This window comes from Python bivittatus, unplaced genomic scaffold (assembly GCF_059951505.1).
Source record: "Python bivittatus isolate LINGU-HERP-01145 unplaced genomic scaffold, Pbiv_v1 ctg000840_np1212, whole genome shotgun sequence".
In the NCBI taxonomy this organism is placed as follows: domain Eukaryota; kingdom Metazoa; phylum Chordata; class Lepidosauria; order Squamata; family Pythonidae; genus Python; species Python bivittatus.
Window position 1 is genome coordinate 31,666,632 of NW_028277113.1, and position 18,770 is coordinate 31,685,401.

The window sequence follows — 18,770 nt, forward strand, 5'->3', positions numbered from 1 at the left end:
CATTATGATTAAATTCCAAGAAACATTAGACTGATTGACTTTCAGCATAATCCTCCTGTACAGGTTTAACTGGATGCCCTCTTTTGAACAAGCACAAAAGTCATACTCAAAATAAGCTAGCAAAACAGCTAGGTGATGGGATAAGGAGTTGCTCAGTGAAGTAGGAGCAGTTCTTTCATTTTATGTACTCTCCTATTGAGCCTATCAGCTGTGTGTTTGGATTGTTTTGTTAGAGCTCTTTAAGAGGCCCAGATCTCCTACTTTACTGTGGTATTTCCCCTGGCAGCTACTAAGTTGTTTGGCATGCTGCAGGGGGCTGTTGATACAGCAACAATCAGGAGCTGTGCTCAGCACTTTCCTCCCAAAGGAAAAAATGACAGCAAAGAAAAGCATTCAGGATCCAAAGACAGGGGACATGCCCACACCAGCCTGAAACAGCCAATAGATAGAGGGCTATTTCCATCCCCTATAAATGACCTGATTGTGCTGCAGACAGAATAATCCAAGGAAAATTTAGATTTTACACACTTTGAAGGTATCTCAGATTGCTGCCAGCTTGAGGGAGAAAGCACTACTTTACAACTGGAACAGTTACAGATGTCTTAGACTTGTCTCATTCATTGTCTGAGGATAAAATGAGGGAATGGTCATAAGGACATGGTAGAATAAAGAGGTTGCCAAGGCATGAGCTTCAAAGAAAAGTTTAAATAATAGCATTATAACGGTGCCCATTTCCTTTAAAAAGGTTTACATCCAAAAGGTTTTGGCAGCATATATTTACTTTTAAAAATGTTTTTAACTACTAGCAATTTTGGAATTTACTAGAGACAGAAGTCTAGAAGATAAAGTTAGGATTGCAAGAGTACATAATCGCAATTAAACTAATTCAGTAGTGCCAATGTTTATTGTTGGCAAAGCACAAAAATGGGGGGAGGGGAGAAGAAACTAGATATGGCAGTGCCATGCCAGACAGTGAAGAGCCCAGAAGTGGTATAGGATGGGATGGACTTGATTCATTATTCAATTCAGAACTACATGGATGACAGGCAGCATCACCTACCTCCTCAACTAGCTTTCTATTCTATTAGTCTTAAGTTTACCAGTGTATAGAACATGTAAGAGGTTCTTACCAATAACCCAATACATTCAGTGCTGCCACTATAATTGCTTCCAGTTCAACAATCTTGACCTCAATGTGCAGTTAATGTGATACTGCTCTGTTTTTAAATAAGTTGAACTGATTTCCTCTGCTAGTTATTTCCAGCTTATATTTAAGAATATCCATTACTTAATCTCAGAATTTTTAAAATAAGGGTTATTTTAAGTAGACTTCCTGTTTCTTCCTGGAGTATGGATCTGATAGCAATTCAAATAATTAAATTCCATCTTTTTTGTCTGTAAAGGCACATGCAGGGCTCATATGTAAATTATGGAATTCTGAACTTTCTCATTTTTTTTGTCTCTGAAGTATGCACAACTATCACTGGTTCCTCAAAAAGTACTTTAATAAATTAATAAGGTCAGCTTAAAATACATCCAGTAGTCTGAGCAATTTATCTCAAGGCAAGAATCAAGGACAGAAAGACAGCTACATATTCATAGTATTACTGACATATTTCAATACCTTTGGTAAATGGCAAAATAAATTGTTTCCCAACCAGTTGATTCTAAGAAGTATAAATAAGTATAAATCAGATAAATATTTTAAACTATATATTTTAAAAAGACCAATCTGAAGAGACAAGCATAAGTGCCAATTTAGATCAACAGATATGTGGTTTCTGACTTCACATTCTAAGCAACACTACTCTTGTATATATTGTACCCTCTAACACTTTGTACTAAAACTTAGGAAGAAAATATTATTTCATTTCCATGTTTTCCTACCTAAGCTTGGTAATAATTATTTTATTAATTTAATAATGTCATTTAATTTATAATTTCATTAATTTCCTTAAATTTAAATGATTTTATATCTATTCTTGATACCAACTGATTTCCAGAACTAAGCCATTAATGAGTTAGTTCCAAATATTTGTTCTATGAATGGAAAGAATTCTTCTCAGGAAAGCAATCCTAAAGTTAAGAGGGTAACCTGGGGGTCTGGATGGGGTGCAACAGGCTTCAGCTCAACCCAAGCAAGACGGAATGGCTTTGCATGTTTGGACCTTCTAGTGCCAGGGACCTTCCATTGTTGGTCTTGGATGAGGCGGCACTGCCTCAGACAGACCCAGTGTGCAATCCGTGGGTCCTCCTGTGTTAACTGGTCCTGCTCTAACAGCAGGTGGCAGCTGTGGCTAGAAGGGCCTTTGCACATCTTTGGGTTGTGTGCCAGTTGCGCCTGTTCCTGGACCGGAAAGCCCTGCTCACTGTCACTCATGCCCTTGTGACCTCCTGTCTGAACCACTGCAATGTGCTCTACATGGGGCTGCCCTTGAAGAGCATTCCAAAGCTTCAACAGGTGCACAATGCGGCAGCACAAGTAGTAAATGGCGCCGGTTATTTGGCACATGTAACACCTCTACTCCATGAGCTGCGTTGGTTGCCAATGTGCTTCCAAGTGCAATTCAAGGTGCAATTCAAGCCATCCAGGATAGGCCTTCCTCCTACTTCTCCTCCTCTTTAATATCATCATCACGTTAGTGGCATCCGGCCCTCTAGTCATCATTAGTTTTTAAAAATTTCTGTCCGGGATTCAACAAGACAATTTACATCCCTTTCTTTTACAAATTCTCGAAAATGTTCCATAGCTTAATTGCAGTAAACTGTTCTTTATGGTTTTATTATCAGGAGCAAGACTGTTGTTGTTGTTTTAAACGTTCTTATAGTATACAGATTAATATATTTCTTTCAAGAAATCCCTCGAAGTCCAAAAGCCACTATTACAGGAAATAATGGCAAGGAAACCTCATTCACTTATGCTATTTAACAAATCTTTAAAAGGTATGATCGTTTACTAGGCACATAAATTACACACCATGACACACAAGTAGACTAATAGCATGCTGGTTGAGGCTTATAGGAGTGGAACACATCTGGAGGGCGCAAGGTTGAAAATGGCTGAACTCACACAGATGTAAGATTTTCTACAGATTAGAAACAATCATCTAGGACATTATGCCATACCTACGTACTATATTGCAGAAGTTCTTGACAATACATTGCTGCTGAGATGAGGCAACAGTGAGATGAAAGGAATGCCTGTACTCAGTTTTCATATTATTACTATCACAGAAGAAGTTCATAAATCTAGAATTTAAATTTACATACATTTAAGTAACTCTTTTATAAATCAGATTTATCTAATGGAAGATTTGGCTGATTAACTGGTTGCACCTAGCTATAATTAGATAAACTCTCCATGTTTCAGCTCTATCTTTTGCCTAACTTACCATGTAAAGCTCCATGTATGCCTTGTAAATAAATAATTTGGTAAGGACAGTGTCTAAAGGTTCATTTGTTTATTTTTGCTTTATCTGGACATGGACTGTTATTATAACTGACAATGAAAATGGAAGGATTCCTTGAAATTATAAAATGCTACAATTTATATGCCTCTTTCCATCAGAAAATGTCCTTCCCATAGCTAAATTAATAACAACAGGTAGTCCTCATTTAATGGTCACTCGTTCAGGAACCACTTGAAGTTACAATGGCGTTGAACAAGTGGTACTTAATGACTGGTCCTTGAAGTTCTGGCCATCCCAGCACCCCCACGGTCATGTGATCACAATCTGGGCACCTGGCATCCCACTTGTACTTACAACAGTTGCGGTGTCCCATGGTCACGTGATCACCATTTGCAACCTTCCTTGTTGGCTTCCCACAAGCAGGGAAGCTTTCAAGTCACTCTGGCAAGTCGTTCATATCCTCCCCTGCCCAGCAGCAGCTACCCCGGCCCTGCCATGCAGGCCACTTGTGCACTCTTCCCTGCCTGGCAGGAGCCACCCCTGGCCCCACTTGCGCCATGCCTTGCAGGCCACTTGTGCATCCTCTTGGCCCCATTGTGCTCATGCTGCTGCACGTCAGCCACTCTCACACCCTCCCCTGCCTGGCAGCAGCCACTCCCAGCCTCATCATGCTCACGCTGTGCCTTACCTGCCTGCTTGCAAACCGCCTGACACTTAACAACCCATGATCCTCACTTAACAACAGCAATGGGGAGTGCCATCACTAAGCAATGTGGTCACGTGACATGCTTTATGACCACATCACTTAGCAACGGAAATTCTGGTCCCAATTACTGTTGTTAACTGAGGACTACCTGTATTCAGAAGTAAGCTTTCAGTGCAGTCATATCAATCAAAAATGTCCTCGCTGATTCAGATTGAAACTCCATAACATTTGTTACAGAATAAGCACAGATATACTCTGTAGGACTTTCTTTTAATATACATTTATAGGAAACTGCTACTAGATTATTTTATTGTTCAGGATAGTTTATGGACGAACACTATTGTGGTCAGAAATTCAAACCAAGCCTCCAAAGTGGGGAAAAACCTGGCTTTCTTCATATAAAAAGTGACTTAAAGGACAATTCCCTCTCAGTTACACAATCTCTCAGTTGCACAATGCAGAAGCAATAAAACATGCTGAACCTGCAAGCAGAACGTTTTTGGGGTTTGGGCACAATAGGTCTTAAAAGCCTCAAGAAAAAATTCCCTATTTATACTCAGTAGACTAGCTATGAAAATTATGTTTTATTACAGCAATGTATTATTTTTTTAAAAAATTGGATAACACAGGAATATTAGAATGCAACAATTTACAACAACATTTTTTAACACATTAATTCAGAAGCTAAAATATACTGGCTCTGTGTTCATGCTAAACCATGTCATGTATTTTTCCTTGATCACTCTGTTAGGCTGCTAGGAAGAATGATGATCCAGAGGAAAGCAGAAGAACCTAGTTATGCATCACAACACTGATGAACATAAGGTAAGATATGTGTGTCTTCAATCGGGGAACCTCTGTTAGACTAAAGGGATCTGTTCCCATGGAATTATCTATCATTTCTCAGAAACTGAAAGCTGAGCCACTGTACAGCAGCCTAATTTATGAGAAAAATCTGTACAGTAGGCATCAAGAGCCAAGATGAGACAAATAGCCCAATCCTAAAGTATTCCCAACACTAAATCATGTGAACATTTTAGTTGCGTACTCTTGTAGTACAATTTTCATTAAGCAGATCTATATGAATAGAGTCAAAACCTTCCTAAGTATCTTCTCATTATTCAGAACCAAACTATTCTAATGCCCTAGCCTGAGCAAAATCTCAGCTTATCAAATGTTTGGTTCTGTTTCTCTTAACTTTTGTCTATTCATAACTGTTTGTTTTCTTGAACCATCTATCTCAATCATCTAGAAAGATAGCTACCCAGTATATTCAGAAACATAAAATGCTGACTCCTGGTAAAATGTCTGGTTTGTTTCCATATATAGCAGGGGTGGATAACTTTAACCCTAGGGACCACATGCAACTCCAGCTCCATGTCTCAGTGTATTCCTAAATCACACTGTTGTTCCCAATTATTTCAAAATCAGTAATGTAATTTTTTTTTCTTTTTTTTTTGGCCAAAACACAGAGTGTAATGGGTATGCTACAATGTTTGTGAGGTGTAGCATAAACTATTTCATGCTTTAAACCCCTCCCCACATCCAACTCTCCTTGAACAGACTAAATATCTTGGCCCTGCCCACCCTTGTGATGTTAGTATATTAGTGGTCATGCCCCCATGCCCTCAGAGGCCAAGAATTTTTTAAAAACCAAACTGTGCTTTTCCACCTGATATATAGCATGTTTTTTATTTTTATTTTTAATGTTCCATAAGGCAAGAACAAAAATTACAAAAAAACAAAAACAAAACCCAGCCCAGAACAATATATTTCAATATTCAGTTATAGTTTACATATAATGCCAAATTTATCAAAGTTATTATTAGCATAACATATAATCTTTCCAGATCCAATAAAAATGTGATTCATCCCTCTGAGAAATTAACAATTGAATTTTATCTGTAACTTTTTTCATAAGAGCAATTTACCATACTTAGTGATATTAACATTATCATATTAGTGATAATCATCTAAAAAATTCCACTTTTGAGCAGTTATTAAATTTGCAGCCAGGAGTAAGAAAACAATAAACTCCTTTTTGTTTGGTTTAGAGTTATCTGCCTGAAAAATGTGTAATAATCCCAACTCTGGTACATTTTCTACTTCTTGTTTATTATTTAGTTATTACTTTAACTTCTTTAAATATTATCTTCCAATAAGGCACCACATTTTCACAAGTCCAGCACATGTGAAAAAATATTCCCTTCTGAGTGTAATCCCTCCAATAATTTTAAGATATTTGTGCTAATATATTTGGAGTTAATGCCAGCAATGTAGTAACTTCCACTGCATCTCTAATATGGAAGATGATTAAAAAAAAAAAAAATCCACCTAGTTTGCCATTTCTTTTCCTTCAGTTGTTTTCCTAAATCTGTATCCCAAGCTTCTTTTAAGCCTATGGAAGTCACCCACCTCCAATTCTAATTAAAATCTATAAATTTTTGAGATTGTTCTTTTGAGTTGAGAAGGGTAATTAATAATTAATTTTTCAAAAATAGTTAAACAATGAGATGCTGACTCTTTTATATCCTTCTTATTAAAAAAAAAAAGGATTTAAGTCGGAGCCACGTTAGCCAAGATAGATGGGAACCTATTTTCTTTACTATGTAGTGTCTAATTATTGTAGAAGTCTCCTATTCTGTTGCCACTGAAATCTTTCCAAGGCTTCAATTGAGTTGATCTATCTTGATTATAAAATACTGAATATACCAGTAAAGGTGTTAGCCTTCTATCAAAGCTGCATATCTTTTTTTCCAAACCTGAAATGCAGCTTTTGAGAACATAGAATTTATATTACCTATTTTTATAAATTATTTTGTGAAAAAAAATCTGGCTTATAGATTTGTGTCCTGTATATTTTCTAATTATCTATTGTCTTGTTGGATCTTTCAGTGTGAAAGAATAATATATCCCAAATATGCTGCCAGATAATATAATTTACAAAATGGAATTTCCCACCCTCCTTTTTTCTGAGGTCTATACTGTATATGATCTTTTTTTTTTTTTTAGTACTGAAATAAAAAGTTTGATTTTTCTTTGCCATTATGTTAATATTTTATCTGGCACTTCTATTGGAAGAGTTTGAAATAAAAAAAATTAATTTTGAAAGATCCATCATTTTAACTGACCCAATTTGACCCAGAATATTTCAATATTTCTTACCCAGATTTTCATTTCTTTTTAAAAAATGTTTCCACATTTGGATAAAATTATTATTAAACAGTTTGTTCATGTTTTCAGTGACAATAATTCCTTGATATTTGAAGGATTTGTATTTTAGGAGAGGTATGGAAGAACAGTGTGTGTGTGTGTGTGTGTGTGTGTGTGTATTTGCTTGTTGAAACTTATTTCTGAATAACCTAACATTTTTGTCAAATTCATAATATTTTTGTTTAAGAATACATTCTGGGTTGATATTTTGTCAGTTTCTAAAATATCAAGCTCTCCTTTTCCTTTCTAACTGCTTATATATATTAACCGAGCTTGTTCTATTATATTTTTTTCCATGAATCTTTAATTTCTGAAGATAATGTGTTCACCATCTCCTTAGATTTCTTCCTTATCCACTCCCCCTCCTTCCCCCGCCAATCCACTATTACAACATCCGTGACAGATGGGCATTCAGTCTGTTTATCACCTCCACTGAAGGAAAGTTCACCACCTCCCAAGGCGCAGTTCCACTGCTGAACAGCTTTTGCTATTAAATTCATGTCACATTTTTGGAAAACTCCATTTCAACCACTAGATGTAAAGTTCCACCTGCCTTCCACTGATGTGATTACTTTTTCTCAAGGTGCCTGGTACCTTCAATTCACTGACTTATTCCTCTCCATTGGACAAGATTAGGTCCAAAATAACCCTTAAGGTAATCATGAGGAAAGGGTTTTTACTTGTACTTTATCAGATTTGCGCTTCGTCTTCTTCTGTGCTTCACCTTCCCAGATGCCCCTGAAAACAAGAGAACTTTCTGGAATGCATGGACAGAGAAAGTCCATACAAGTACAATCTGTTCCAAGGCTGTCACCCCTTCCACCTCATTCCAGGTGGTGATTAACACCTCAGTTGAAATGTGCATCAGAGTCTCAGGAACAAGCCCAAGTTCTCTTTAAAACCCGAGGAGGTCTATCAGACACCTGGGCAAACTTAATTCTTCCTCCCTGTAGCAAGGAGCAGCTGCAGAAAACTCTAAGGCTACCAAAGAGTGATTTGACCATGACAAGGGAATGATGGTAACAACCCTCAACTTGAGATCAATGCCACTGCCCCAAGATAAAAACTAGGTGTAGTGTGTGATCACTGTTATTGGGGGGGGGGGGTTTTCCTGTGTGTGTGTGTGCCTTCAAGTCAGTGTTGACTCCTGGCAACCACCTAGACAAGTCCCTGAAGTTTTCTTGGCAAAGTTTTTTCAGAAGTGGTTTGCCACTGCCTCTATCCTAGGGCTGAGAGAGAGTGACTGGCCCAAGGTCACCTAGCTGGCTTTGTGCCTAAGGTGGGACTAGAACTCACGGTCTCCCAGTTTCTAGCCTGCTACCTTAATCACTACACCAAACTGGCTTTTTCTTTTCTTTTCTTTTCCCAAGCCGCTTCTGAACTCGTGCCCAGAGAAGAGGAAGTTGCTCAGTACTATCAGTTTGGGGAACTCCATTGCCAACCCAGCCACAGTCTCAAGCAGCTCAGATACGGAGGCTGCAACATAGCAGGAAGGCTGGTATAGTAACAGCAGTCCCATCTGACCCCTAGAGCCCAATCTCACTAGTAGAAACTCATAACCATTTAGCTATGGAGCAGTGCCTAAAAGCCACCAGGGTCTCTCAGATGCCAATAGCTACTCCCTGTCCGTGCACTGGGATTGGGCCACACTTAAAACCCAAGTCAGCATATTTCCAAGAGGGGATCCCTCTCTATCAGTTCATGGAAGAGGACGGCTTATTACATATCAACCTGACATTCAATAGCAAAACAGTCAAAGCCTGGGACACTGAAGGTCCAAAGGCTGGGAACTGGGCCTAAGCACAAGAGCTGGAATGCAGAATCTCTATAAGATGTCAAGATTGCCTTCCCTGACAGTAACTTGATCCATCTCCCACTGTATCTCCCTTGCCCATCACCATGGCGATATTACAGCCTGCCCCTACCCTCAACACACTAATCCTACCATGTCCTCTCTCCCTCCCAAAGGGACTCAACTCACACTCTGATCATATAACTATCCCCCAGCTGTCTAACCAGTTCTTTGGGACCTTCTACTCAGCACTCAGCATCTCTAGTCTCAACAGTCAGCCTACCTACCTCGTTAGTATCCATACACCAAAAGGATGCCACTCTCTGTCCTCCCTTTCAATCACTGGAGTAGCCTGAGGCCTAAATCATGTTCACAAGCAGTGAGCTGGGAAAACTGGAGAGTCACTATCACCCACCAGAGTAAACATTTACAGTCATCATCAGACCCTCAATCCTTACCACTAACCTATTTTCAGCACAGATCACAAGTTCTATATGTAACCACAGCTCATTTTTTGAACACACAGATGGCAAATTCTGGAACTGTGGAGTGTCGGAACAAATAATACACACTCCAGTTCCCCTTAGTCCCACTGCAGTATGTACCAGGCAAGATGGTACTACCAGCATGAAAGGTACTGCAACATTACAGCAGTCCTGCCCTCCAGTGAGTCATCACCTGCTCCTGTTGTCTCTCAGTACTATTTCCTGGGTGCTCACACTCTCCAGAACACCAAGTGAGGGTATCCCCAGATTGACACCATTGTTGCCTCTCAAGAAGACAAGAGGAATCCAGCCCAGCCAAATGTGCCACCACCATCTGGAAGAAAAATGTAGCTATCTCTATTGCTATCACAAGCACAAAACCAAATCTTCATCAGCTGAATGACAGCATCTCCAGCCCAACACTCTGTGCTGCCAGGCTTTGCTGCTGCTGCTGCTGCTGCTGTTACTTTCACCACAACTTCTCACCCAAAGGGAGTCTGAAGATCCTATGACTCCATACAGGCCCTTCTCACATACAAAAACCAAACTGAACAAGCTTTTTTCTAAAACTCCTATGTTTTGATCCCAACACACACACACACACAAACGGAAAACAAAAGGCCTGCAGATCTCTGAATGTTTTGTCATGCCTCATGATTTCCTGTATGATTCTATGCTGCAACTTGGAATGGTTTTGACAGAACCACAATCTTGGGAAGATTCACTATTGTTCCATGTTTCAAGACTGTCTCTGATTATGAATCAGTTGAGCCCCAGAGCTTTAGACATATTTTTTTGTAATCTTTTCCAGACTAGAAGACTTTTATAGAAGTCTTCAGAAATTTCATTTGAGCAGGACATGGTCTATAATCTATCTGATAAGAATCTCACTGTTAATGACATAAGCTAAAGTTTGTGAGATTTACAAAGGGCAGAGCTGGCCCATATCAGCACTGATTATTTAATGAAGTATCAAAACAGCTGACCATAGGTATCCCTTTAATTGAATTGCTTGAAGTTGGGGGGGAGAATGATACTGGCACATTTCATGTTGGATAACTTTGTCAGTAGGATCTACATGAAATTTTGATAACATTCAGGGCCAAAGATATGCACAAATTCAGGGAAACTGAAATGGGAAGAATATTTTTTAATGGAATGTATGCATGGGAACAGAAAATACCAACCAGTAATTCTCCATAAAAAGTGTACACAGAATAAGAGTTTCAGTTACAAATGTTGGTGTGGAAACACCATCAACTTTAGTTCAGGACTGGTTTATTAAACTAACATTATTTAAAACAACAAAAATTATTTTATCAAATTATGGTTCCCTTTGAAACCTTAATGAGAATAAAGTAAATTAAAATTCACTTAGGCAAGTATTAATATTATATAATGAATCCTTCTTGGAAAAAAAGTTAAATATCTTAAACATTTCAGCTTCACCACATATTAAAACTATGAACCTATTGTTCCTGAATGAGTATTCCAGGGATTACAAATACTGCAGACCTCCCCTCCACAGACAGGAAATGACTCATCAGTGATCCCTGCTTTTGACAAAATCTTTCCTGAGAAAAATAAATCTCAAGTTGTTTCATAATTTTTCTCCTCTTCCAATATTTCACACTGGCTGGTGTTTGCTGAGATAGCATAGGAAGTGGTAATTCCTATACTACAATTCCCCATCTCACCCTTATATTATTGCTGTTTTAAACATTAAAATTAATGCTATGAAACATCATCTTCAGTATACTGCATGAAGGAGCAAGTTTACCTTCAAGCAATTTCACCAATTATTACATACGATGCACTGAAATGTTTTATAAAAAGAAAAATTACAATAAGCAATAACAACTTATCAAAGGAGTAGGGTTTCTTTTAGCAAGTGCCTACAACAGCTCTCTTTGGTACCATTAAAAACCGTTTCTTCAACTAATTTTTTTTTTGACTCACAAAGGTTCTATATTTCCATAAATTAGCTAAAATGTAATCTTAATCAAGTTTCTTTTTATACCTTTCTTCCAGTTGGTTTCTCCACCATGGTGCTATCGCTGACAGAATTCTGAACTTGAACTGTCTTTGTTGACCCAAACCTGGGCATTTTATAGTTGTTCACTAAATTTATCTTGCATCAATATGCTCATTATGTATCTGCCAAGTAAAAAAAGAAAAAGAAATAAAAATAATCACCTGCATGTATGAAATTATTCAGCTACACAGATAAGAAATACACTGTTTATGGAATTGTTTAGATTTAGTAGTATAATTAAATTACATCAAGGCTCTTATAAACATAAATATAGTAGATATATGTTTCTGTTATCCTTATTCATCTGATAGAGATAATGACCTGAAAAACAACCCCCTGTGTTAATGGTGGAGATGAGGTGACTGGCATTCTCTCTGGCAATACTCAAAGAATTAGACTCAGTCCATGATCATTTTCAGCTGCTTAATAAAAATATTGGGGGTTAATGTAGCATCATAAACTATACACACATACATCCATATATTACTAACCAGCATGTACAGGTAGTCCTCGCTTAACGATTGCCTTGTTTAGTAACTGTTTGAAGTTACGACTGCACTGAAAAAATAACTTTAAGATTGATCCTCATACTTATGACCATTTCAGCGTTCCCGTGGTCACGTGATTGAGATTCAGGCACTTTGTGACTCCTGGGGAAGAAATGGCGGACTGTAGACAGCTCCAAAAAAAGTGGAGCTGACGACCGTGGCAGAATGAAAAGCCAGCAAGTAGATCAGCTCTTTGATAATTCCTCTCCGGACAATTAGAGGACTTGAGATTGCCCACAAGTGCTCCAGGCAGTTGCTCCTTGTGAAGAGAACACAAGACAGTGGTCTCCCAGGGGTTTAGAGCTCTGGGAGACAAGGGAATAGCCATGTTGCTCAAACCACTGGGTTCACATACTTCCTTTTCTAAGCACTTTCAGAAATTGCTTGCTAACTGCTTTTCAACTATTAGGAACCTTTGGATCAATAGGTTTTACAGCACTGGGTGAGTTTCCTTCAATCCTTAGTGAATGAAATTTTAAATACAAGTTTAAGGACTTAAAAAAATTTTTTTTTTTGGATTAAAAGGGTGATTAAAACTTTGATTTTAGAAAGTTACAAACAGACTAAGGGTCCAGATAAATTTGAAATAAGATTTTGGAATTATTTATAAAGAATCCTTCCTATGGGAAAATGCTTTTGTTTTGAATTCTTTAAAAAAAGACATAATAAGATAAGACTTTAAAAACTGGACACCAGAGGGAACTCAAAGGAACTAAGAATTACAATTAAAGGAGAAGAACACTTAAATTCAACTACAAATACAGAATGAAGCAAAACATTTTAATATTGGATATACTGAAGGATATTTTTGAACAATGGACCCAGAAGTTAATTTTAAGAGTGTCTGCCTCCATACACAGACTGTGTTTAAAAGATGTTATGGAAGAGGAACAAGACTGAGACTGATTTGAAAGTGGATTTAAAAATAACAGACTACAAGAATTACATGGAAAAAGATATCATACTGGACATACAAAAGAAACTGGTTGATGTCTTAATAATTAAGAGAGATATACAAATAGCAAACCAAGAGGGTGACTTGGGTAATTTTATTATATTGGATTTACAAAAAAGGCTTGTTAAAGCTTTGAAGATTTTTTTGAGAAAGGACAAAAAAAAGAAAGAAATCAAGTTCTAGGACATTATTTGAAGGGACTAAAGATCAAAATTGTTAGAGGTAAAAGGAAGGAATATATAGTTGGTTTATTTGATCAAGGTTAAAATAGAGATGTTGTTATCTCTGGTAACCCTTAATGGACTTTTGCTGACATCAGGACTGAAATGATGAGGCTTTAAGGATTTGTTTATTTCTACTTGTGATAAAGGGGGAAGTCATTTTTTTATATATTTGTTTTCCTTTTCCATATTTTTATTTTTTCTTTCTTTTCTATTTTTCTATTTTTCTTCTTTTTTCCTGCACCTTCTTTTTTTAATTCTTTTTCTTAAAGTTTGTATTAGATTTTTGTTGTAATTATAATTTTTAATAAAATTACTGTTAAAAAGAAAAGAAAAGAAATTCGGGCACTTTGCAACTGACTGGCATTTATGATCATCACGGTGTCCCACAATCATGTGATTGTCATTTGCATGCTTCACAGCAGGCTTCTAACAAGCCAAGTGAATAGAGAAGCTGGCAGTAAAATCGCAAGTCATGGTCACATGATGTCTCACTTAATGAGCGTGGGTGATTCACTTAATGACCGCAGCGGAAGTGAACTTGTAACCCCCTTGCGGTCACGTGATGTCTTGCTTAACAACCAAGTCACTTAGTGACAGAGTCACTGGTACCAATTGTGGTTCTTAAGTGAGGACTACATGTATGTTAGAGCTTCCTGTGTGGTTAGCAATCCTCATAATTACGAATTTGCTCAGCAATTCAATTTCAAGCTGTATCATATAGGGTATGTTTGCCAGCAATAGTAAAGTACACTATTAAAGAATTAAAAGTAAAAATGGACACAGTGCAATTACACAGTGCTATGTAAATTATTAGATAAACTAAGTGACAATGTATTATTTTTTTCCGTAGATCTGATTTTCTCTTAAGATTTTGATATTATCCTGAGTAACTAGAAAACCTTTTCCAGCTGGCTAAAGATCATTTTTTAACTTCATTACAGGTATATAGGAATAGAAAAATCCCCTTTTACTTCTTCAACCTGAAACAGGAAAAAAGTGAGTTTTCATAAACCATGTTTTGTTTTTCAACAATTAAGTATTCTGGATAGTCTGTCTTTCTTTTTTACAAAAAGAAATCTGCATAGTTGTAGATCCCTTTCATATGATGCAGAATATTTTAAGGAAGCAAGCAAGAGTTCACTCTGAGAATATGTTAAATATGTTGCTCCTGCAACACATTAATAAGAACTTAACAGCCTCTGTTCTTCTAATAACTATTCAGGTTGCTATATCTTTTGTTAAAGAAACTGGTAATAAAGTTTAAAATGAGAAGTCAGTTTCAAATTGAGTAAACCTTCCATTTCTTAATTTCACAAAAGACAGTGTGAGTCAGTATATAAACATATACAAATAACACTTCCCCAAACTAAGATATTATTTGACACAAGGATATTTCAGACACATGCCTAATTATGTAATAATTAGGTTATAATTATATAATCTAATGGTATAAGTAACACAAAAATATAGTTTAGCATAAAATAAAAAAGCTGCCTAACAGTGTCAACCACTGAATCCTACTTTGGTATAGTACAATGAGCAGAGTTTTGTTTTTTTGTTTTGTTTTTCTTCCTGTGAGCCTTCAAGTCATTGTTAACTCCTGGACTAGCCCCTGCAGTTTTCTTGGCAAGATTTTCGAAATAATTTGCCATTGCCTTCTTCCTAGCGCTGAGAGTGTGTGACTGGCCCAAGGTCACCCAGCTGGCTTTGTGTCTAAGATAGGACTAGAACTCACTGTTTCCCAGTTTCCAGCCCAGTGCCTTAACATTACACCAAACTGGCTCTATGAAAAGAGTACAGTTTTATTATTTAAAAAATTGTTTAGGGAAACAATTTTATTTTATGTATTTATTTATTTTCATTGGAGCTCAAAGTAGCTTTACAATGAGAACTCCATTGTACTGTCGAAGGCTTTCACGGCAGGCATACGATGGCTGGTGTGGGTCTTCCGGGCTGTGTGGCCATGTTCTGGAAGTTTTGTTTCCTAACGTTTCGCCAGCACCTCTGACAGGCATCTTCAGAGTGCTGGAGCACAGACAGGAGCAGTTCTCTCTGTGCCCAGGGTGATGTGGCCCTTTTGTGGGTATTTATAGAGATCTGAGGGCGGGGGAAAGGGGGGGATTGGGGGGGTTGGGTTACTGAGTGGCTGCTTGTTTTGGTGTCAGCATCTGTGTGTATCTTCCTGGGGATTAGGCAGGGTTTTTTCTTCTATTGAATTGTTAACGAGGGGCTGCTAGGGGTGATTAGCAAGTTCATTGTGTGAACTGTTCACATGTCCTGGTGGTTGAGCTGAGTTCGTTGACCTTTTGCAGGCTGTATTTTTCAGGATTGGTAGCCAGGTTTTGTTGATTTTTAGACTCTCCTCTTTTTTATTGAAACTGTGCTGGTGTTTGTGAATCTCAATGGCTTCCCGGTATAGCCTGGTATAGTGGCTGTTGGTGTTGTCCAGTATCTCTGTGTTTTCAAATAGGCTTTTGTGTCCAGTGTCCTTGAGAGCATGTTCAGCTACTGCAGATTTTTCTGGTTGCTGTAGTCTGCAGTGTCTTTCGTGTTCTTTTATCCTGGTATGGATGCTGCGTTTTGTGGTCCCGATGTATACTTGCCCGCAACTGCATGGTATGCGGTATACTCCTGCGGCGGTGAGGGGATCCCTTTTGCCTTTTGCTGATTTTAGCACTTCTTGTATTTTTCTGATAGGTCTGAAGATTGTTTGGAAATTGTGTTTTTCCATCAGTTTTCCCATGCGGTCTGTGACCCCTTTGATGTAGGGCAGAAATACTTCGTTGGTGGGTGGCTGTTTTTCTTGGTTTGATGGCTCTTTTTATTTCATTCTTGGAGTAGCCATTCGCTTGTAGGACCCAATTAAGGTGGTTAAGTTCAGAGTTTAGGAATTGGGTTTCGCAGATCCAATTGGCACTAACCATGAGGGTTTTGATAATGCCTCTTTTCTGACGTGGGTGGTGGTTCGAGTTTTTGTGTAGGTACCAGTCTGTGTGGGTGGGTTTTCTGTAGACTTTGTGTCCTAATTTGAGGTCTGGTTTGCGTATGACCAACATGTCTAGAAATGGAAGTTGGCTGTCCACTTCTTTTTCCATGGTGAATTGTATATTGGGGTGGACGCTGTTTAGGTGGTTCAGGAACTTCTCTAGGTCTTCTTCATCCTGACTCCAAATTGCGAAGGTGTCGTCCACAAATCGGAACCAGACTGTTGGGGTAACGGGTGCGGTTTCTAAAGCCCGTTTTTCAAAATGTTCCATGTAGAAATTTGCTATGACTGGGCTCAGGGGGCTTCCCATGGCGACACCGTCCATCTGTTCGTAGTACTCATTATCCCATAGGAAGTAACTGGTTGTTAGGCAGTGCTGAGATAAAGCTGTGATGTCTTCTGGGAAGATCTATTTGATGAGTGCCAGGGTGTCCCTCACTCAGGGTGTCCCTCCCCCCCTCAGATCTCTATAAATACCCACAAAAGGGTCACATCACCCTGGGCACAGAGAGAACTGCTCCTGTCTGTGCTCCTGCACTCTGAAGATGCCGATCACAGGTGCTGGTGAAACATTAGGAAACAAAACTTCCAGAACACGGCCACACAGCCCAGAAGACCCACACCAGCCAATGAGAGCTCCCTTTATGTTCTCAAAATAACTATTTGTTTGCTTGGACTGAGAGACAGTAACTGGGCCAAAGTCAAGTAGTGGTTTTCAGGAATGATAGTGGATTTGGATTAAGACTGGGAAGAACCAGGTTCACCACTTTAATCACTGCATCATAGTAGCTGATTCATAAATTATCTTCTTTCTGCAAATCACAGTTAAGAATAGTTTTTTTTTAATAGCAAACTATGCACAGAACAAAAAATTCTGATTTCTCCAAGCTACCACACCAGTGAAGTGGATAGCATGTGAGACAAAGTCTGGCACATATCACATCTTATTTATTTTTATATGAAAAAAATCACAAATTCTGCATAGAATTAGCTCAACCTACACTATTATTTTCAAGTATATATTATATATTAAGATGCACCAGATCATAAATGTGGTAAATGATACAGAAGACTGATTTTTTCTCTCTATAAAATATATAACTTATATACAACAATGAAACAATACCGAGCTCTTAAATAGTTATTATATAGTATAATGAAATAAGTACATGTTGCTATCATTTAATTACATTAACAGACAACGCATGTTCTGATATTTGGCTTCAAATGTTCCTATTTATTAATAATATTCTGAGGTCTAAGCTATTTCTAATGTAATCCATTACTTATATATAAATTTAGAGCCTCCTCACAAAATTTCTATAATAAGCCAACCAGAAATAATTCCTGATTTTTATTTATTTATTATTTAAATAGATCTATTCTTCTTCTTTCTAAAGAAAGAATTTATGTGAAAATATTAAGTTTAGTATTAGAAATAGATTATGGAATTGGTCTTGAGACTGATCTTTCAAATTAGATCTCTTTTGTTGTCTTATCAAATGTGCCACGATGACAAAAGAGATAGTATGTTTGCATCAGCATACAGAGTGTGTGAGCACAGATCTTATACTCTAGGTCATTGGTGTCAAACTGAAATAGAAACAGGAGTCACTAAATCATACATAAGGATCCCTGTGGGCCGCATGTTGACTTAGAAAACTGCACATATTTATATGTTTATTTTTTTATTAATACATCAACACATTAAAATCAGATGGGAACTAGATATAATACATAAAAAAAGAAACTATTATGAATTTGATATTTGTTTTCAATATTTATGTGTATTTATATATATTTAAATGTATACAATGTATACACACACACACACATATATATGCGCATATATACACACACATATATATATACAAACATACACACATATATTTGTGTGTGTGTGTGTGCGTGTATATATCGTATATATTTCCCCACCTCCCCACTCGGAACTTCTGCCTGGCCTACCGCCGAATTATCATGCAACCTCTTTACTTCCTATTCCTACTCCTACTTATCACTTCCCTGCAATGTCCCCTCTAATTTCTGACATCCCATGTATAGAAAAAAAATGTTTTATGTAACTTTTCTCACACGAAGTACAAATTTGTGTGCCAGAATACAAGAATATGAGTAAACTGCAAATACATGTAATAGTGACATGTTAAAATATTTATGTATTTCTTAGTTAAAGCGTAGAAGCTAGAAAGTATAACAGTATGTCAAACACACGCTCAAAAGTTGTGCCTTCAAGTTATTTTCGACTCTTGGCAACTGCCCCTGCACTTTTCTTGGCAGCATTTTAAGCAATTAACTTGCCAATTCTTTCTTCCTGGGGAGGGGGGAAATTAGAGGCCCAAGGTCACCCAGCTGGCTTTGTGCCCAAGGCAGGACTAGAACTCACCGTCTCCAGGTTTCT

The 18,770-nt window shown here is 37.7% G+C and overlaps 1 protein-coding gene across 7 annotated transcripts in view; it reads right to left on the minus strand.

Moving 5' to 3' along the window:
• Positions 1 to 18,770, minus strand: part of ANKRD12 (ankyrin repeat domain 12) — a 94,870-nt gene that overhangs the window by 45,389 nt on the left and 30,711 nt on the right. For 5 of the 7 annotated variants that reach the window (XM_088130597.1, XM_088130600.1, XM_088130596.1 and 2 more), the window contains one exon: positions 11,627 to 11,763. The exons of 1 other annotated variant lie outside the window; for it this stretch is intronic. In XM_088130597.1, coding sequence (XP_087986723.1) covers positions 11,627 to 11,713 — 87 coding nt within the window. In that variant the 5' untranslated portion in view covers positions 11,714 to 11,763. Of the gene's footprint in view, positions 1 to 11,626; positions 11,764 to 12,132; positions 12,597 to 18,770 lie in introns of those variants that run through there. One more of the 7 variants, XM_088130598.1, reaches the window with a different exon arrangement.